Here is a 22442-nt window from a genome sequence, read left to right as displayed (position 1 = left end):
AACACTGCTTGTCAGTTGGGTGCAAACCTGCACACACACACTCTGCTCCCCTTGTTGGCTGTTAACCTTATCACATCGGTCTTCAGTGGCTCAGCCCTATGGCAAAGTCACACAGTCAATATGCGCTAACAAACTTCTTCCGGGGTAAAATGTCCAACAGGGCCTGTCCCCTGGTCCTTGTTAATGTCTTTAGTCCTGTCTCTGAGCTCGGTTCTTAGACCCTTCTGGGCTAGCTTTAAGTCCAAGCCTGCTTTGGTATAGAGCAGTGTCCCCAGGGCTTTCTCCCTGGAGACTCTTTGCCTTATTGGTTCTAATTGCCCCAGCTCTCCAGCTAGATCACTCTTCCAAGTCCAGTTCCCTTGTCAGGGTAACAAAGTCCACCAAATGGTGGGCACTCTGCAGGATCTTCAGCTCTGTCCCATAGCCCTTTACATTCCAGCCCAAAACTTGTCCCCTTCTCGGGGCTTTGAACACTCTGTCAGTAGGGGGGACTCTGGTCTGCCCCTACTCCAGGTCCCAACATAGGGATCCTACAAACAGCAGCCACATGTTGTTGTGTTTAGTAGTTGCTGCTGCTAATCCTGGACTGCTTCTCATGTAGCCCCTTCTTCTTCAGCCTAACCTCAGGACTGAAGTTCTCAACTCCTCTTCTTCCTCATCGAATGCCAATGCCACCAGAATCCATCTTCTGGTTCTCTATTGAGTTCCAGCCAGGAGCACTCTTACTCCTGTGGTCCTAGCCAGGAACTGATCTACTCGCCCCTGCAGCTACTTTTAACTGAGACTGCTATGCTCTGATTGGCTGCTTCCCTGCAGTCTTTCTACGCAGACCTGGAGGACCGATATTCACCGCTCCTTTTCTGGAGTGGGGTGTGGTAGGACTTGTACTATCGATGCTAACCTCTTTTGTATGTAATACATTCAGAGTACCACTAACTCTCTGAAACATTCTACATTACACAGTACAGTCATGTAGACTAACTTTTGCCTCACTTCTCTCATTGCTATTTTTCTTACTTAAAAGGAAAGACACTTGTGTATTCTATCTAATAGCTGCAATTTTCTATTCCAAGTGGCTACAGTAGAAGTGTTCTTCAATCTGTGTTCAGTCTTTCCTTTTCTTACTGTCCCACTAACAGGAGTTCTTGTGGTAACATCTGGATATGAGAGTATATATGTGTAAACCACTAAAAGGAAACTTGTATACTAGGAAGACTATTAAGAAGTCAGTATTTTTGGAAAAGTGTTTCCTTTCTTCGTAGTTCTTCAGGTTCTTTTTGAGCTTTAGTTTCCTGCATTGCAGTGTAACATGCTGCTGCTTTCTTTGGGAGAGAGTATGGCTTTTGTTCTAGGCTGCTTTACTCATCTGTGTTTGTCCTCTATTCTAATCTCTCCCTTGTTATCTATTTTTTGTTGACTTCCATTTACCTTCATGATCTGTGTAATTTGACAGTGTTCAGGTGAGCAGTTGTAGTGATGTGTCAGTGACTTCCCTTGGCAAATTATTTAAAATGACCCTCACTGTTTGAAAACTATAGTCATTTTGCTCAACACAGCAATTTAAATATTCAAAATGTAAATAGCATATCAATAGGAATAAACTATGGGGGAGAGGGAATATAGATTAGAAGTACTGTATAGCATCTTTTATTTGAGAATTGCTGTTTTACAAACATGATTAGGCCGTATAATATATAGTTTTGGGTTTCCAATTAGTGGTGGTCATCTTGCAGACAAGTGATATTTATTTGATACTGGCCATTAATATTCTCCATCTTTTCCCTACTTTTAGCTATTGGTTGGGGTGTGTGTGTGTGTGTGGGGGGGGGAATAGGGAGGGAAGGGACACTGCATACGAGAGTGGGAAAAGTCTACAGTAAAGAAACCTTGTGAGCATGTTGTGCCCTGCCCTGGCTTCTGAAAGTTCCTAAAAATCTTGGCATGGCACTTGGGGAGTAAAGAGGTATGTTGACAACTAAGGCTCTGATCAGGGCCGTCCTTAGGCATACGCAGCTGCTTGGAGCACCAAATTGCCCCAAATTTCATGGTGCCCTAGGCAGCTGCGTGCTGCATACATGGCAGCACCAGACCCGGCGACCAGCCCTATCCCTTCGGCCGGCCCCCCACGGGCTGCGCCCACTGCAAGGGGCAGGGCTGTCCCTAGGGGGTTTGAGGCCCCGGACAACTCCCTCTACCCTGCCTCTTACCCTTCCCCCTGTTCCACCCCTGCCCCGCCCTCATTCCACCTCTTCCCCCAGCGACCTCGCGCTCACCGGCAATGGCAGGAAGTGGAGCCACGTGGCCCCAGCCTGCTCCACTCCGCCAGCTCCCAGTGAGTGCGGGGAGGTTGGGGAAAGACGCCTCCCGCACTCGCCTGCGGCGGGAAGTGGAGCGCTGCGTCTGGGAGCTGGCGGAGTAGAGCAGGGCTGGGGCCGGGCTGCTCTGCTTCCGCCACAGCTGGTGAGTGTGGGGTGGAGGATCTCTTCCCCCAAATCCCCTCCCCCGAGCGACTCGGCTGGGGCCGGGGCAAGGGAAGCAGAGCGGGCTGCTCCTGGCCCCCCGCTAATCCCCCGGGTCACTCTGGGCCTGCAGAACCCCCAAAAGTGGCACCCCCCACTCCTGCCTCCCAGACCTTGGGGGGGGGGGGAGGCGGCCTGGGACCCCACACAGACCCCTTCTCCCCCGCAGGGGGGCTGCGTAGGGCAACCAGATGGCTAGGGGTGGCCCTGGCTCTGATCCTGCAATAAACTCCTTGCCGTGGACCCTTACGTTCATGTTGAACCATACTTACTCCCATGGGAATAAAGGTCTGCCTGCACAGATCTGTGCAATTTTGGGGCCCATCTGTTGATACCTTATAGTGTTAAGAGACTGAAGTGTCCTCCTTCCTCTTTTTATACCAGTTTAACATTCCATATACCTTGATTATATTTAAATCAAATATTTTAATTGAAAAGAATAAATATTCTAATTGTTGAATTAATATTGGAGTAATTTTTGAATTTGTTAGTTCTTCTTCGAGTGCTTGCTCATATCCATTCCATTAGGTGTGTGCGCGCCGCGTGCACGATCGTCGGAAGATTTTTACCCTAGCAACACCGGCAGGTCGGCTGTGGAGCCCCCTAGAGTGGCGCCTTCATGGTGCTGAATATATACCCCAGCCGACCCGGCGCCCCCTCAGTTCCTTCTTACCGCCCCTGACGGTCGTTGGAACTGTGGAGCGCTGCTTAGCTGTTCTCCACTTTCCCTAGCTTAGTTAGTCATTCGCAGTTATAGTTATAGTTGTAGTTCTAGTGTTTATAGTTAAATAGTTAAATAGTTTAAAGTTGTTTAGTTGTTATTGTAGTTTAGGGGATTAGGGGGGTCGTCTCCCCCCCTTTCTCCCCCGACCGCGGGGCCGGGCTCATGCCCAACGCTCCCGGTTTCAAGCAGTGCGCCTCCTGCGCTAAGCCTATGCCCACGAGCGACCCGCACGACTCCTGTCTGAAGTGCCTGGGAGAGTCCCATCAAACAGATAAGTGCAAGATCTGTAAGGCCTTCAGACCAAGGACCAAGAAGGAGCGGGACTTTCGGCTCCGGCAACTCCTGATGGAGGCGGCACTTAGTCCGGACGCTCCATCTACAAGTCAGGCCCCGGCACCTAGCGCCTCGGTGCGCAGTGCTCCGGCGGCACCGGCTATGACGACCACGCGAGTGGCGTCGGACAAGCCTCCCCGGCACCGAACCTCGTCGGCACCGCAAGTACAGCAAGTGCCTCGGCGCCGGTCATTATCCCCGGGGCATAAAAAAGCCCATAAGACGGGGACCTCTGTGCCGAAGACGCCGGCTCCCCCAGTGCCGGGGGTAGAGCCGCGTCCACCGGTGGAGCACCGGAAACAGGTGCCTCCAGCACCGTCGACTCCGGCACCGAGGCCGTTGAGTCCGGTGCAGATAGCGTCTCCACCGAGACCGGCGGTGATACAGTGCCTCCCGTCGACTCCAGAGACCTTCGCGGCGGCGAGAGACTTAATAGCTCTCACGGAGCCGGCACCGCCCCAACCACCGGCACCGACGGCACCGTTGACTCGCCCGGTCCAGTCGAGGGGGAAACCTGCCTTGATGCGCCCTCCATCGCAAGGGCTGGAACCTCGGCACCGATCCAGGTCCCGAAGCAGGTCCCCACGCCGCTCGCAGTCCCGGCACCGGATATCGTCTCGGCACCGGTCGTACTCGCGGCCAAGATCTTCTTCGCGGCACCGCTCTACGTCTCGGCACCGCTATGATCGTCGGCACCGATCAACGTCGAGACGTAGTTCTTGGCACCGCTACGGTCGACGCTCGACGTCGAGAGGCCGCTCCCGGCACCGGGCATACTCCAGGTCCTCGTCGAGGTCCAGATCCGACTCCCGGCACCGACGAGGTCATCGGCACCGGTCGCGGTCCCGGCACCGATCGCCGGCACCGCGTAGAGATAGATCATCTCCGGACCGGCACCATGCGGCACCGCAGCCCACAGGAATCGTCTCGACGCTCTCGGCACCGCCGTGGCCATCGAGATCGGTGTCCCGCTCCTCGGAGGACCTCTCGAGGTCGGCATACCCCCCTCAGGGGCAAGCCGAGGAACAGGACTTAGGACACTGGCAGGACACAGGGGACCATTTCCATGGCCCATCTCATTGGTCGTTTTGGACCCCGTGGGCGTACCATCAGGCGCAAGGGGCTCCAATTGCTTCGACCTCTCGCTCCGGTCACTCCGTCAGAAGGGCCCCGGAGTCCACCATTTCTCGGCCTCCGCCAGGGGGCATGGAGGCTTCCGTGTCCACACCACCGGACGCCCTGGACCCAGGCGCAGGTGACGTTCCAGCCCAGGAACAGGGAGAACAGGACCAGCCCTTGGATCCTGTTCCATCGGAGGCATCTTCCTCTTCTTCTCCGGATGAGGCAGTGGCGGGCACATCGTGCACAGGCCCACCTCCAATAGATCTTCGGGCTCACCAGGATCATCTGCGCAGGATGGCCCGTAACATGGACCTGCAGGCGGAGGAGATAGTGGAGGTGCACGACCCGATCGTGAATATCCTCGGAGCGGATGCCCCATCGAGGGTGGCGTTACCCCTGATCCGCACGATTCAGGCCAATGCTTCTACGATATGGCAGACTCCTGCCTCTATCCCGCCCACAGCGAGAGGGGTGGAAAGGAAATACTTTGTCCCGTCTAAAGACTACGGGTACTTGTATACCCACCCTCAGCCGTGTTCTCTGGTGGTGGCATCAGTGAACGCAAGGGAGCGCCACGGTCAGCAGGCCGCAGCGCCCAAATCAAAGGAGGCTAAGCGCCTCGATTTATTCGGCCGTAAAGTTTACTCAGCCGGCGGGCTGCAACTTAGAGCGGCTAATCAACAGGCGCTCTTGAGCCGCTATAGTTTTAACTCCTGGAACTCTATGGGGAAGTTCAAGGAGTTGGTTCCCCAAGAGTCCAGGGAGGAGTTTGGAGCCCTGGTAGAGGAGGGTAAGAAGGTGGCTCGGACCTCCTTACAGGCCTCCTTAGACATAGCGGACTCTGCTGCGAGAACCCTGGCCTCAGGTATCGCTATGCGGAGGATCTCCTGGCTCCAGGTTTCGGGTCTGCCTCAGGAACTGCAGCAAACCCTGCAGGATCTACCCTTCGAAGGTCAAGGGTTGTTTTCTGAAAAGACGGACTCTCGCCTGCAGAGCCTCAAGGACTCCAGGACGATCATGCGTTCCTTGGGGATGCATGTTGTGGGCCCTCAGCGCAGGCCATTTAGACCGCAGCCTCAGCGCTTCTACCCCCCCCCGCCTCGTCAGAGACAGGACTCGGCCCGGAGGCGAGGGCGAGGTGGTAGAAGAAGGTGGACCGGCCCTCAACCTGGTCAGAACCAGGGGCCACCTAGACCACCTTCAGGCCCTAGGCAGAACTTTTGAAGGTGCGGTCGAGGACGGCGCCCCAGTCATCCCCCAGGATCCAGCCCCCTCCTTTCGGGATCGCCTCTCCCACTTCCACTGTGTTTGGTGCCTTATAACTTCGGACCGTTGGGTCCTTCGCACGGTGGAGAGGGGATACGCTATCCAGTTTTCTTCAATCCCCCCCTCCCACCCCCCTTCCCCGTCCCTCTTCAGGGACCCTTCTCACGAGCAACTTCTTATACAGGAAGTTTCTACGCTCCTCGCTATGGGGGCCATAGAGGAGGTTCCAGTGGAATTAAGGGGCAGGGGATTCTATTCCCGTTACTTCCTCATTCCCAAGTCCAAAGGAGGTCTGCGACCCATCTTGGACTTGCGCGGACTCAACAAATTCGTAGTAAAGTTGAAGTTCCGCATGGTCTCTCTGGGGGCCATTATCCCTTCCCTCGATCCTGGAGACTGGTTCGCCGCCCTCGACATGAAAGACGCATACTTTCACATTGCTATTTACCCGCCTCACAGACGCTTCCTGCGATTCGTGGTAAACAAGGTGCACTACCAATTTGCAGTCCTTCCCTTCGGCCTATCCTCGGCCCCACGGGTGTTCACGAAATGTATGGCTGTCGTGGCAGCGTACCTTTGTCGGCAAGGGATACAGGTGTTCCCGTACCTAGACGACTGGCTGGTACGCGGTCGCACCAAAGAACAAGTCCGAGATCACGTCCACATAATAGTGCACACATTCAACAAGTTGGGTATCCTACTCAACAAGGACAAATCCACTCTAGAACCTACCCAGAGAATAGAATTCATCGGCGCGGTTCTAGACTCCAGACGCGCACAAGCCATCCTGCCAGACAATCGCTTTTGCACCATCACGAGCCTCATTCAAGGACTCAAGGCCTTCCCAACTACCACGGTGAGGTCGTGCCTTACCCTGCTGGGTCACATGGCTTCCTGCACGTACGTAACCAGGCATGCCAGACTTCGGCTTCGCCCACTCCAGACCTGGGTGTCATCAATATACCGCCCACATCGGGACAGCCTGAATATGGTGGTCACAATCCCGAACTCGGTCCTGACCTCCCTCACATGGTGGCTAGATCACAATGTGGTTTGCGAAGGGATGCCGTTTCACGCCCCACAACCCTCTCTGCACCTGGTCACAGATGCTTCATCTCTGGGTTGGGGCGCCCATCTCAACGAGCACCATACCCAGGGCCTGTGGACTGCACCTCAGCTAGCCCTGCACATCAATGTTCGGGAACTGATGGCGGTGCGCCTGGCGTGCCAGGCATTTCTCAATCTCCTACGTGGCCGCTGTGTGTTAGTTCTCATCGACAACACCACGGCCATGTTTTACATCAACAAGCAAGGAGGAGCACGTTCGTCAATTCTATGCCGAGAGGCCATTCGCCTGTGGGACTTCTGCATCGCCCACTCAATCCATCTCACGGCATCGTTCCTCCCTGGAGTCCAGAACACTTTAGCGGACCGACTCAGCAGGTCCTTTCAGACGCACGAGTGGTCTATCCGTCCGGACATCATACATTCCGTTTTCCAGAAGTGGGGGTTTCCCCAGATAGACCTGTTTGCATCTCGAGACAACAGGAAGTGCCACGTGTTCTGCTCCCTGCAAGGTCGAGCTCCGGGCTCCCTCTCGGATGCGTTTCTCCTTCCCTGGAAAGACCACCTGTTTTATGCCTTCCCTCCGTTTCCTCTGGTCCACAAGGTACTGCTCAAATTGCGCAGAGACCAGGCACAGGTGATTCTGATCGCCCCAGCGTGGCCGAGACAACATTGGTACACCACGCTGTTGGAACTCTCGGTTCGGACACCGATCCCGCTTCCATTATGCCCGGATCTCCTCTCTCAGGACCACGGTCGCCTGCGTCACCCCGACCTGCAATCACTCCACCTCACGGCGTGGCTGCTCCATGGTTCACCCAGGCAGAGCATCAGTGCTCGCACTCTGTCCAACAGATTCTGCTGAGCAGTAGGAAGCCCTCAACACGGACCACGTACCTGGCCAAGTGGAAGCGGTTCTCCTGTTGGTGCGAACAACGAGCCACGTCCCCGTTACAGGCACCTATTCCTCTCATATTGGAATATCTCCTCTCCCTAAAACAGCAGGGGTTGGCGATATCTTCAATTAGAGTTCACCTGGCCGCTATATCGGCTTTTCACCCAGGGGAACTCACGTCCTCGGTATTCTCTAACCCGATGGTCGTTAGATTCCTCAAGGGCTTAGACCGGATGTACCCACAGCAACGTCAGCCCGTTCCGACGTGGGAGCTCAACCTGGTTCTTTCCAAGCTCACAGGTCATCCATTCGAGCCACTAGCCACCTGTTCACTTCTGTACCTATCCTGGAAGACAGCCTTCCTCGTAGCCATCACCTCAGCAAGGCGCGTTTCTGAACTCAGGGCGCTTACATCCGAGCCCCCTTACACAGTTTTTCATAAGGATAAAGTGCAGCTCCGCCCACATCCTGCCTTTCTCCCTAAGGTGGTTTCTCCATTTCATATCAACCAGGATATATTTCTCCCGGTCTTTCACCCTAAACCACATGCTACTCGCCAGGATCAACGTTTGCATTCTCTGGACGTACGCAGGGCCCTGGCCTTCTATATTGACCGCACAAGGCACTTTAGAAAGACGACGCAACTCTTCGTTGCAGTGGCCGACCGAATGAAAGGCTCACCGGTCTCATCACAACGCCTATCCTCCTGGATTACGTCTTGCATCCGGACTTGCTATGACCTGGCAGGTGTCTCAGCACCACACTTCACCGCTCACTCCACGAGGGCCCAAGCTTCCTCGACGGCTTTCCTGGCGCAAGTTCCGATCCAGGACATTTGTAGAGTGGCGGTTTGGTCATCAGTCCACACGTTTACAGCTCACTATGCACTAGTGCAGCAGTCCAGGGACGATGCTGCCTTCGGATCAGCGGTTTTGCACACAGCAATGTCTCACTCCGACCCCACCACCTAAGTTGGGCTTGGGAGTCACCTAATGGAATGGATATGAGCAAGCACTCGAAGAAGAAAAGACGGTTACTCACCGTTGTAACTGTTGTTCTTCGAGATGTGTTGCTCATATCCATTCCAAACCCGCCCCCCGTCCCCACTGTCGGAGTAGCCGGCAAGAAGGAACTGAGGGGGCGCCGGGTCGGCTGGGGTATATATTCAGCGCCATGAAGGCGCCATTCTAGGGGGCTCCACAGCCGACCCGCCGGTGTTGCTAGGGTAAAAATCTTCCGACGATCGTGCACGCGGCGCGCACACACCTAATGGAATGGATATGAGCAACACATCTCGAAGAACAACAGTTACAACGGTGAGTAACCGTCTTTTATATTGGGCTTTTGTGAACACTGTCATAATACAAGGGCAGTATTACTTTTTTTTGGTTTCCAGTTAGAACTTTGTTTAAATTTTCCTTGAGGGTGAGAAGTTTTATTTTTTTTATTTTAAATTGTCAAACTTTTGAACTGAGCAAAGTGGTTTGATTTTTTTTTTTTGTACCTTTAAATTATTGCAGATAAAGCACTAGTGAAAAAATTGAGAGAAACAAGGTTGGTGAGGTAATATCCTTTATTGGACCAACTTGTGTTGGTGAAAAAGACAAGCTTTCGAGCTCCACAGAGCTCTTCTTCAGGTCTTCAGAACAAAAGCTTTCCCTTTTCTGGGAAAAGGTAGGGCAAATGGGAGCCCAGGCTCTCACCTTACCACAGCTGACCCTCTCATGGTAATTACATTCATAGACTCCCTTCATTGGAGGACTGTTCAAGAAGGTGATACATATGTAACTCCACTGAACACCTGAGGGACAATTGCCCTAAGCAAAGGGAAAGTAAGCCTACACACTGTGCAGTTCAGGTTAATGTGGCTGTCACAAACACAGAACTCCCCTCTCCCAAGATGTCTGGAGAGATCCTGATGAATTTTGATCCATTGAAGGTTGATATGGAATTTATTAAAAATTGCCATGGTGAATGACAAGGAATACTAAGGTTGGAGAGATGCTGTAGCCCACATTTCTCTGGTCTGAGAAGGCATGGTAAGGAAATCTGACATGCTCACTAGGGGAAGTGTTGAACTACTGGCACTTGGAAAATTTAAAACCGCATTGTGCCTTGGCTAAAGTTCCCTTGGAGTGGGAAGATCTAAAAGGCATCTTAAAAGTTGCTGTGTTGGATTTCATTCCAGCAGGAGTGCTTGTGGGTAATGATTTATTGACTATGTCCAAAGTAGTTAATATATTAACTTGCAGCAAAAAGGACTATTACTTTGTGGTCCCATAAGGGAGTTGTGAAGACAGAGGAACAGCTGAAGGGGAAGGGTTATGCCCAGCCCTGGTTTAGTGGAGGAAGGTAGTGGGCCTCCAGGAATTAAGAAGGGAGGAGCCAATCCCAGTGGTTGGGGCAGCCATCAGCGGTAGCAGCAGGCAAGCATTTGTAATGGAATAAAGAGCAGACACAACCCTAGAGAGCCTAAGGGGTTGCATTCTCAGGGAAATCCTGGATAGGGGAAACAGGGAAAGTTGTGGGTGTGTTTGTTTTTTTTGTTTGTTTGTTCTTTTTAGGAGGAAAGATTGTATAGGGAAGTTCCTATATAAGAAAAATAGAAGTTCTAGGAAACCTTACAAGCAGTTGATTGTGCCTGCTAAATACTGTGGGGAGTTAATACTTTTAGCCCCCAGGGCTGTCCTTGTGATGGTCACTCGGGGTCACAGAGGACATACAAGCAATTAAAAAGGAATGAGAGGTCTATAGAAAAGTTACAGGCACCTAGATCCCACAGTGGTGAACCTGGTATAAATTCCTAGTAGCCCATTTCTCCTATGAAGGGTCTGTAACCAGACATAGGCTGAGTTTCTCTTTCTGTTACATTTTTATTAATATTTCCTGTCATGATTTTATTTGATTGTGCATCCTTTCTGATAAAAAAGGTATCCTCCTTTCCCTTCTGAACTGGATTAGGTCAAATAACTTACATTTCATCCCAACATGATTTCTGTGCCCTTTTTTTGTTCTTTCTTCATTCTAGATTTAAGATGATAGTACTCTTAAAGGCAGCAAGTGTTAAACTGATTATCTGTAGAAGCGGTTTAGCATTTGTCTGTCTTTGCAGGACAGATTTGTTTCCCAGACATCAGTCGGTGAATAGTGCAGGTTAAAGCTCAGCTCTAAGCAAGACGGATTCCTTGTGCTAATATTAAATATCATAGACACAGGTAGATCCATTTCAAAAACTATTTTATGGGTTCGGGAGCAAAGTGGACTTTGTATGAGTCAATTTACATTTAATAGAATATTTCTTTTAATATTCATTTGGATAACTGTCTCTGCTATGATTTAGCTAGGTGTTATTAATACATATTCACAAAAATAAATAGTAACAGCCCTAGAATGTCTGAAGGGATAGTGTGCCTTGAAGTTTATGGATCTTCAAATTCACTTTCATGACACTTTCAAACTCACTTTTAATACACATTGCCAGTTGGTTTAAGGAGCTATTATAATATGTCAGTACATATGAAGAACAGTATTGCAGTCACTGACAAAGTACATTAAGCCATTAAGTTTAAATAGCATTTATATTTTTTATTGTCACAGGCAAACCGATACAAAGAACACAATAAGTAACATTTATAGAACATAGGAGTACTACATTGGGGGAGGGATAGCTCAGTGATTTGAGCATTGGTCTGCTAAACCCTGGGTTGTGAGTTCAGTCCTTGAGGGAGCCACTTAGGGATCTGGGGCAAAATCAGTACTTGGTTCTGCTAGTGAAGGCAGGGGGCTGGACTTGATGACCTTTCAGGGTCCCTTCCAATTCTATGAGATAGGTATATCTCCATATATGATTATTATATTACATTTTTTTAGCAAAAGTGTGTTTTAACATTTGTGCTCTACAAATAATGCTTCACTTTCAAAATTGACTTCCATTTTTGGAACAGCGGCAGGAACTCAGATTCTGTTTGTCCAATTCTGGGTTAATTTGGTTGCTCATGAAGGTGATGAGGATAACCAATGAGTAGGATCAAGCTTTGTGTGCAGAGATCTCATATAAGCTTCCCAATACAGTTCTGCCAGTGAAATGTAATCTGGATTTACAGCATTCTGCTAAATTGATCATGGGCTTTTCTGGTGCATTGTACCAGTGATCTTGATGAACTTTTTCAAATTCTCTGGAGGCTTTGTGATGCTGACTGATACCTGCTGAGGAATAGAAAGACATCAGACTTCTTCACCTGCAATAGTTTCATGCATTAAAGTTGGATTTTTGGAAATGAATTGATGTACTAACCCTTTAAAATTTGACCCCAGCATTTGAATTTATTTGGAGTTTAATTAGCATTTATTGAAAAATGTAGCAAATTGATATAATCAACAAAGTAAACTGAGTTGCATTTATTAATTGAGCTCTAAACCACCTGGAGAAATCTTAAGTATAGCACTTACTTGCTGTTTGATCAGAATTTAATTTCAGTTTTGGGGAGCTGATAAATGCATAATATAATCCAGACGTTTCATTAACCTAATTAAATGAAACTTCTTTTTTTCAGATCTGTTTTCTCCTATTTGCTGTTCTCTACATAGTTTCCTATTTCGTAATCACAAGATACAAAAGGAAAGCAGGTAAGTAGTTTTAAATATTCAAATTTTGATGTTTATTTCCATTTAAAAAATGAGTGGGTATAACTTTTTTCCGAAAGAGCATTGCTGTAGAGCAGTGATGCCTAGTCTTGTCACCTCGCTGACCAAATATATTATTTTTAAATGTCACTTGACCAAATTTGGGAGGGGAGAGAAGGGATAGTTCAAAGCTGTCACCTTCTCCTCCTGCCTTCAGCTCCCTTCTGCTTTCTTCTCACCTGAGTTCTTATGAATCTGAATTGGAAGCCTACAAGCAGCCCCCAGCTTGGGTTCCTAACACCACATTTTGAACTTTAAGATGCTCAACTGCATTTTCACGTGTAGCCTGATCTATAGATTATGAATAAAAATCCCCAGTTATCACTTTAAGGCCAAATAGGTTCTTGTCCCAAGATCAGTCCCATATTATTAAAATTATTATATAGTTAGGAACCCCGATGTGCACAGGTGCAACACTCAAACTATAGGAACTCTTCTGTATTTACAAACAAATAATTTATAATACATTTAGCAAAGTCACACACGTTCTAACTCAGTAAAGTAGATAGAGATAATACAAAAGTACATCTGAACAGCCATACTCACACCATCCCTTGCAGAACAACCTAAAATGTTAATCATTATCTTCCTCATCATTGTCACCTTCCTCATCTTCATCAGTGGCCATCATCCTGGCCCCTCCCAAGGGCTACATCTCTCCCTCTCCTACTGCTCTGGGATGCCACTTTTATAATATGTTACGCTGATGTTACCATATCTAATGCCTATTCAGTAGGGCTTTCTCCCCACTTCCTTATTTGTATTTCCTCCCCTTACCAATGTTAAGGTGTCCTTCTTCTATAGGTTAGTGTATTTATGATTTCACCCCATTATCTTATACATCAATTCATTGCTATGATACTCTTGCGGTCGGATGTTCCATCCAAAACCTTCCAGAAACTGATGTTAGTTCATGTTTCTGTGGTTGGCTGATGTCATTATGGACAGAATTCCCCCTTACATTCTACTTCCAGTTCCCCAAAACTTATGGCTTACCTAAATTTATCTATGCCAAAGTTCATAGGCCTCAAGCCTCCTCCTAACTGCTGAAGCCATTGTCTTACACGATACAAGTCTGTAGATTCCTTGAAGAGGGGTGCTGATGTCAGGGTGTCCCCCTCCCCCTGCTCCTGTACCCCATCTCCACAGAGCGGAATCGGGGACACGACAGGGCTCAGGATGGAGGGAGCAGCTCATGAGGTTGAAACATCCTATTCACTACTTCCCCTATCTCAAAGGCAGTTGAGAAAACTGTATCCCTCAGGATGGTGCCAGCTACATGCACGCCTCTCTTAACAGTTGAGGTAGCCAGGGCAAGAGGACAAACATGGCCAATTACTTAGCACTGCTCTACAGCCCTGAATTTTCTTGTTAGGATTCATTCAGAAGAAGGGTTTACTAGTCTGTGACTGCAGCACTTTGTATCATGGATACCAGGCTTGGCCAAAGGGCAGCTTGAGTATTGGAAGATGGCTTCCACTCTGGCTGAATCTCTTCACTAGGATCCCTGTAGATCTCTTTCAGTTTCAAGTCTTTACAGTGTAGTAATTTCTTTCCTTTATTGTTTTTACAAGCTACTGTATCTCTCTCAAAGTGGATGCTGTGAAAGCACAAAAAGGCTGATAGGCTTGCCCTCCTTTTCTGCTTAATTTAGTCAGCCAGAGACCACTATCTAGTGCTCCACTGAGTTGATTGTGTCTGTGTACTTGCTATACCGCTTTTAAGGACAGTAACAACATACTGACTGGATTCATGTAGCTGAGCAAACAAATGACTATTCCATGTGCTGCAAAAGCATAAAATAGATCCCTACAACTTCCTGCAAATTTTTCCTTCATGTGTCCTTTTAAAAAATCCTTTCATTTAAGAGATGCTGCATAGGAAACAGTTTGCGGACAGTTGTTTTAGGTCAGATTTTTTTGTTGAAATTTAAGAATATGCTATACAGTTCTAAATACTTAATTGTTTATTAATTTACATGCAAGTAGAAGTCAACTTTAGCATTTCTGCCATTACACAAAGGACTCTTTAACTCAAAACACTTTCCTGCAACAATCAAAAGAACCTACCAAATGTCCACAAGCTGAATTATTTTTATATTAATTCCATAGGAAGATATACATTTATAGAAAATTAAAGTTGCCTGAATAAGCAATCAAAATTGGAAACTCCAGTCATGATTTCACAGTGGTACCAATGAGCTGTTTGATAATTGTAATAGTTTCATCTCAGACAGAAGAACTCAGTTTTTTCCTTTATTAACTTGCTTGCCACTTCTACCACAAGCTGTTGAGGATTGGGCCATGGCTTTCTTTTAAGCATAAATAACTGTTTGTTTAATTTTGGGAGACCAGGTCCTGATGTAATGATTGCCCTGGCAAGAGCACAGAGGCTATACCTGCTACTTGCATGGAATTCTTTTGTAGGAGTGTGAAGCAAGCCTGTTAGAAGACACATCCAAATTTGGAAATGTATTCAGGTCTGCTGTGGACCGGTTTTGTGCATTCTTTTGCCTGGAAAATAACTGACAATGCAGGATGGGCAACATGGAAAACTTGAAGGGGATAGGAAAAAAACTAACTTGAAAGTGGAATTTCAGTTCTGGAGGCCACATCATAAAAAGGGGGCTCTGGCTGTGGCTGTCCATAAGCTTATAGAGGAGAACAAGAAAGAAGTAAAGATTCCAAGCTGTGTGGTAGCCCTTCATAAATAGGAGGAATATCTAAGGCATAAGAGAAGGAAAATTCCCTAAAATGCCAGAAGAGAAACCCAGAGGCTCATGGAGGAATTAAGACTAGGTGAGAGGTGATGGTATCACTTCTGGTTGTCAAGGACAGGTTATTACTATTGTTCTGATGTATTTTTCTTTGTTGTATATGTGTGTACTGTTTTTCACTGCATATAAAATTCACAACTATTCTTCCAGTACTGGGTGTTTCTTGTATATCTTTAGCCTGTATTCTTATGATGTATTCAAACCCATTTTTCCCTCAACTTGTTTGAAGGCTGTTTGTAATTTTAAGGAAGAGTAGTGATGTAGAAAGGAATTTCCTGCCATGACTATCCTCCAAATGCACTAATCTAATCTTAGAGGCCATCAAAGAGGTAACCCTTTGGGCTTGTCTATACCATGCAGCTTTTAGCGACAAGTCAGTGTGTATAAACACTCTTCGTCGGCACTTTTGCTGACTAAATACTTCCAGCCATACGAGTGGCGTTAGCTTTGTCGGCAGGAGAGTGCTCCTGCTGACAAAGCCGTGTTCATGCTACCACTTGCGTCTGCAAAACTTTTGTCCTTCGCGGGGCGGCTTTTTTAAGTACCCGTGAAAGACAAAAGTTTTGTCGACAACTTCACAGTGTAGACATACCTTTAGTCCTGAGCAAAATAATGCTCTTTAATTGTCTTGATTGAAGAGATTAAGAAACCAGCAAAGGCACTGTAAAGGTAGAGGGAAAGCAGCATTAATTTTTATTAAGAAAAATATTCTTTCAAGAAAACTAATGGAAATGGGTAACATTAATTTACAAAATGGATGTCTACTACAGAATACAAAAATAATGGTTTTGGATTTAGTAATACAAAATTTTTGATCTGACCTATAGTTTTTCTATTTTAGTAACTTATTTTCATCTTTTCTTTATATAGGTAGCTGTATAAACTAAATCTGCTATAAATTATTTTTCAGATGAGCAGGAGGATGAAGATGCCATTGTCAACAGAATTTCGTATGTACATTTCTTAGTTCCTTGATACAGTTAAATTTGCAATAATGTAAAGTGTAAATAGGCAAAATTGTCTGCATAGTGTTTACTGCACATGTGCAGAAAAACACTAGTTTTTTTTTTAAACAGTTATTTTAGAGCATTGCCTTATGTGGGGGAAAACCCCTGCTTCTAGGAGCCCCCATTTAGTTTTTCACCTGTAGTTTAGAACATAGGTCGTAATGGACGCATGCAGAATGGCAGACTGAGGCAGGTTATGAACACAATTATCTAATTCGCCATTTGCATAAACTCTTTATTCACTTTCCTTATTAGTTTTAGGCCATGTCTACACTACCGAGTTAAGTCAATGTAAGTTATGTTGACTATCATAAGTCACTAATAACATCGGTTGAGCATGTCCACACAACGCTCTTTGTCGGCTGAGCTCATCCACAGTCATTGTTCTTGCATTGACAGAGAGAGTGTTGCATTGTGGATAGCTATCCCACTGTGCAACTTGACACCCTGTGTCCGCCTCCGCTGCTGGGAGTTCTGGAAACAGGTCGTGGTGCATCATGGGGACATGATGTACACCTCTACCCCAATATAACGCTGCCCTCAGGAGCCAAAAAATTTTACTGCGTTATAGGTGAAATCGCATTATATCGAACTTGCTTTGATCCGCCGGAGTGCGCAGCCCCGCTCCCCTGGAGTGCTGTTTTACCGCTTTATATCCGAATTCATGTTATATCGGTTCACGTTATATCGGGGTAGAGGTGTAGTTCTTTCCATCCCATCATTCCGTGGGCTTCCTGCTTCGTTTCGTACCGTTTTTCAACAGCTCTTGTAAACTGTGCACTCGCCATCTCTGCCTGACAGCATGGATCCTGAGCTGCTGATCATTCTGGTGATGAGTATTATGAACACTACATGGCTGGTCCTGCAGTATTTCATGAACTGTGAAACAGAATGAATCGGGACATGCCTGCCCTGCTTTCTGCCATGGAAACAAATAATTGAAGATTGCTGCTGGCATTCACGGAACAGCTTGCCATGGTGGTACTGGGCTCGGAAAACAAGCACTGAGTGGTGGGATTGCATAGTGATGCGTGTATGGGATGATGAGCAGTGGCTGCAGAACTTTTGGATGCGCAAGATCACCTTTCTTGAACAGTATGCAGAGCTTGCCACAGCTCTGCGGCGCAAGGACACTAGAATGAGAGCTGCCCTCACTGTGGAAAAGTGGGTGGCAATCACTGTGTGGAAGCTGGCAACTCCAGATTGCTACTGGTCAGTCATGAATCACTCTGGAGCTCAAAAGTCTACTGTGGGGGTGTGCGGTGATGCAAGAGTGCAGGGCCAATAATCACCTCCTGCTACAAAGGACTGTATCTCTTGGTCATGTGCAGGAAATAATTGATGGCTTTGAGACAATGGGATTCCCTAACTGCAGTAAGGTGATAAATGGAACGCATATCCCAATTTTGGCCCCCGACCATCTTGTGACGGTGTACATCAGCTGAAAGGGCCACTTCTCCATGGTCTTGCATGCGCTGGTGGAGCACCGGAGCTGTTTCACTGACATAAATGCGGGGTGGTCGGGGAAGGTGCATGATATTTTGGAGCACTGGACTGTATAGAAATCTGAATGCTGGGACTTTCTTTCCAGAACAGAAGATGCCAATGGGGAAAGTGGAAATATACTCATAGTGATCCTTGGAGACCCCGCCTACCCTTTGCACCCATGACTCATGGAGGCTTACACCAGGAACCTGGACAGCAGCAAGGAGTGCTTTGGGCTCAGTTGGTGCCAAATGACCGTTGAATGTGCCTTTGGCTGATTTGGCCTAGAGCTGTCTCTTTGTCTGGATAGACCTCGATGAGGAAAATATTCTGGTGATCATTGCAGTCTGCTGTACTCTACCTAATATTTGCAAATCGAAGGGGGATAAGTTTTCCCAGGAGTAGACTGCTGAGACTGATGTATCTGGCTGCTCAAAATCGGCAGCCAGCCTAAGGGCAGTTAGAGGGGCACAGGAGGAGGCTGTTTGAATCAGGGAGGCTTTGAAGGCACATTTTGATGATGATTCCCAGTAATGTGTCTTTATGTGATGCGTTTGGCCAGGCAATGCTTAGTTGCCACCTTGAATTACTCCTGTAGTGCTTGCTTCCTGAGCATTAATTGCAAGGGGCAAATATTCCTACTTATAGCCATTGTGTTTGATTGTTAGCATTGAGTGATGTATGTATGCATGTCATAAATAAAGACTCATTTTATTTCAAAGACTCAAGTTTAATAACAGGATAAAACCCAAACTTTTGGTCAAACGGGACATGCAAAGAGGAACAGTTTCGCGGTGAGGGCCCTCACAGCTGGGTGTAACGACAGCTTTTGTTGGGAAACCAGTCCCTAGGCGTGGAGTGCATGGGGTACTGTGAGGGACCAGGAGTGTGCGAGGAATGCAATGGGAGCGTTTGGGGACGGCATGGACTGGAGTTCTGTAGTGGTTGGAGGGGGAGTTGGGCATGGATGTGCTCAGGTTGCAGGCTCATGAGGAAATTCATTTCTGTCTGGCCCTTCAGGAGCTTTATCATCCGCTCCTGCCCCTGTGTCCTTTCCTGGCTGTCCAGCCTGAGTCTTTCGTTGATTGTCTCCCTCCATGCTCTTGTTTCGCTGTGTGCTGCATCTGTTGACTGCAGCACTTCACGAAACATATCCTCCTTACTCCACCTGGGTTGGCACCTTATCTGACAGAGGTGCTCTACCAGTGTGGAGGAGTGGTTCCTGAAGGGCACATCTGCAGAAGCCAAAGAAACAATGAATAGAGACAGTATTGTGAGTGTGCTCACAGCCATGAAACACAAAAGTGTTACACACACCTCTTTCTCACTATCCTTTGTCTAGCACACAGGCCAGCACAAGTCCTGAATACGGTGAGTTTTGGAGGAGAGTTGGGTGGGCAAGGGGGATTGGGCAAGAAGGGACAAAGGGTGGTTTGCAAAGGGGGTTACTATAAGTAGTTAGGGAGCCTATTCTGAATATGGTACCCTTTTCCACAGGCTAGGGCAGGCCTGCACAACTCGTAAAGCGGCGAGGGCCATATTACTCCAAAGAAAACAACTGAGGGCCGAAACCCCCCCAAGCGCCGCCAACCCCCCCGCCCCAGCACCACCCAGCCCCCCGCCCCGAAACACAACCCCCCCCCCCCAGCACCGCCCACCCCACGGAAACAACCTCCCCAGCGCTGCCGAACCCCCCTCACCCGCCGCTTGTCTACTCACCCCCCCCTCCGCCCGCGGGCTGCACAGTGAGCCCATCTACTCAACCCCCGCGGGCCGCACAATGAGCCCACGCGGGCCGCATGTGGCCCCCGGGCCACATGTTGTGCAGGCCTGGGCTAGGGTATCTCACTCCTAAGGGTAACCCAGGATGCAAGGGTGCATCTCCTGCATGCATGTGGCTTCAGTCTGACTCTGTATGCTGCTTGCCTGTGTGCTGCTCTGGTTCCTGCAGAAATAATTGTCAGGTGGCTCAGCAAAGTTTCCTACAGCTGGGGGAGAAACAAGGCAGCTCTCCCAAGGAACCTTCAGCAGAGGATTGCAGAATACCTAACAGGAAAGTTTCCTAGAGATCACTATGGAGAATTCCGGGGACATCTCTGTGTACTTTAATAAACTTTTCCACCGTGGCCCCACTGCATAGATGGACAGGATCTGTTGCTAATTTCTGGTCCTTATCCCTCCTGTACCATATAACAAAGTACGTCAGAGCTCAATCTCTCACGGTGCAGTATCAAAGCAAAATGAGCACTTACTGGAGCTCCCCTCTCCTGCATCCTGTGCGCCAGAGTTGGAGTGCTGGGACTGGCTAGACCCCTTCGGAGTGGAAAAGAGATCCTGATTCGCTGCACCTCTGGATGACCCTGCCATGTGCTCCACATCATCCTCCAGCTTCACTTCCTCGTCTGGATTGAGTCCACTGGATGCTGCTGTCAGTCCCCCTGAACTGTCCATGGGGCTCTTGGTGGTGGAGGTGGGGTCGCCACCAAGGTTGGCATGCAACTCCTTATAGAAGCAGCATGTCTTCGACACCGCACCTGAACGACGGTTGGCCTCCCTTGCCTTCTGGTACACCTTGGTTTTAGCCCGACACATCTGTGTGTCCCTCTCGTGCCTCTTTTCATGCATGCCTCTAGCAATCAGCCTGTAGGTATTGAAATTCCTACAGCTGGTGCAAAGCTGCAACTGCACAGCCTCTTCTCCGCATATACAGCGGATCCAACAGCTCTGGTGTGCTCTAAAAGGGAGAGCGTCTGCTGCAGGAAGCCGGCATGATCAGCTAGGAAGATGCTGTGTAAACTGTGCTCGCCAAGCAAATAGGAAGAGGAATTTCAAAACTTCCCGGGCCCGGGGAGGGGCGCCGACCTGTGCATCTTCTGGGCAGCAGAGTTCAAACTGCGTTGTGATGGGCATTGTGGGATACCTGGAGGCCAATTAGGGTGATGTAATCAAGTGAGTTTACACTGACACTTCGTTGCTGTAACTATGTTGCAAAAAGCTCTATGCTACTCGACGAGGTGATTTTATTATGTTGGCATCAGCAGGAGGAGCATTTCAGTGTGTACACCTCCACTGGTTTGTCAACGAAAGCTGGCTTTTGTCGACAAAACTGAATAGTCTAGACAAGGCCTTAGTTAACTCTGACCCTCACCTAAATTAAGTCCAACTGTCCTCATTATTTTCCCTCTCTTTATTCACTATTCCCCCCGCCTCATTTATTCCTTCTCCTTCCTCCTCTCTCCAGATCCCTCTCTTCCTTCTCCCTATTCCCTTATTCACTTTATCCCTCTCTTCCCATTCCTAATATTGCTAACCCCACTCATTCAAAAATCATGTGATTAGCTTAAATACCATGAGATTTTTAAAAAATAGCAAATTGAGGATTCTCTTTGTTTGCCTTCTGGTGTTCGTCTTTTAGAGTTTCATGTTTTCAAGCTTTTCTTTACAGCTGTGAAGGCTAGAAACTATGTATAAATGAAAGCTGAGATTCCCATGTAACAAGACTCCAGGAGCTGCAGCTTTAGGAAAAAACATTTACTACTGTGGTATTTGCAGTAAAATCACAATAGTTAGCAGCACTCCATTCTCTCTTGCCCTCTTCTATGTCATTCACACACTGTTTCCCCCCCACTTACATATGAATAGCACAAGGACTGAACCCACTAACCTAGGTGAAAAATGCATAGCTAGGCATGCCCCTAAATGACCATGCCGTTGCAATTTAAAAGTGTAACTTTCCTGTATTCTGTTGTTGTTGCACCTTCTTTCCCATGTCTGGCTTTACACCACTTTTCCTTCTTTCAGTGTTTTGAAAGTGGTGTTTCTTCTTTTTCTTCTCTTGCCACCCTCCTCCTTTTATAGATTTTTCCTTTCCCCCCTATATTGTCTCCTGTTCTATCTTCTTTCTCTCCCCATTTCTCTCCAAAGACCTCTTTACCTCCTTTTCTTGTACTTCTTTTTAGTTTCTTGTTTTATTCTCTTCTTCAGGGCCACTGCATGCCCACTTTCACACACACCTTCAAGCAGATGTACTGATCCACTCACAGGCGCTGGGGAAGTCACTGGGGCTCCATGCACACATAGGGGTGATCAGCTGGGTAGAGCTCCTTGCATTACTGGGGACTGAGTTGTAGTTATTTTGTTGTGGACAATGTAGAGGATTAACTTTAGAATGTTCTAAATAAGCTGTCTAAATAACTGAAACAAGAGACCACATTTGTCATAGCAAAGTAATTTAAAGTTTAGATGTAGACAGGTTATTCTCACCTTCAGTTTTTGATGTTAAATGGATGTTCAAGTGTTTGTAGATATAGCATTTGACTCATGGTTTCGCTTTCTGATCTGACAAGTATTATGGGAGTTTTTTGACAACCAATCATTGTTAGGCTTTAATGGTGTTCTGTAGTGTGATATATATATATATATATATACATATATTATTTAATTTAATTTAATTTAATTTAACCCACTTGGGTACCAGAAGGCATTTTGCTCAGGTCAAGACCAGGGCTATCTGCTGTAAGGACCAAAAACATTAGACAGAGTTACTCCTCCTGTCTGATCTAAGATT

General features: G+C 47.7%; 1 protein-coding gene across 5 annotated transcripts in view; it reads left to right on the top strand.

Moving 5' to 3' along the window:
• The window catches only part of LMBR1 (limb development membrane protein 1), a 138317-nt gene that overhangs the window by 17262 nt on the left and 98613 nt on the right, over positions 1-22442 (top strand). For 4 of the 5 annotated variants that reach the window (XM_005297203.4, XM_042859093.2, XM_065582749.1 and 1 more), the window contains exons 2-3: positions 12478-12550; positions 16294-16333. In XM_005297203.4, coding sequence (XP_005297260.1) covers positions 12478-12550; positions 16294-16333 — 113 coding nt within the window. Of the gene's footprint in view, positions 1-12477; positions 12551-16293; positions 16334-22442 lie in introns of those variants that run through there. The other variant, XM_065582748.1, reaches the window with a different exon arrangement.

Source organism: Chrysemys picta, chromosome 2 (assembly GCF_011386835.1).
Source record: "Chrysemys picta bellii isolate R12L10 chromosome 2, ASM1138683v2, whole genome shotgun sequence".
Classification (NCBI taxonomy): domain Eukaryota; kingdom Metazoa; phylum Chordata; order Testudines; family Emydidae; genus Chrysemys; species Chrysemys picta.
This window is presented reverse-complemented; position numbering and strand designations above follow the sequence as displayed.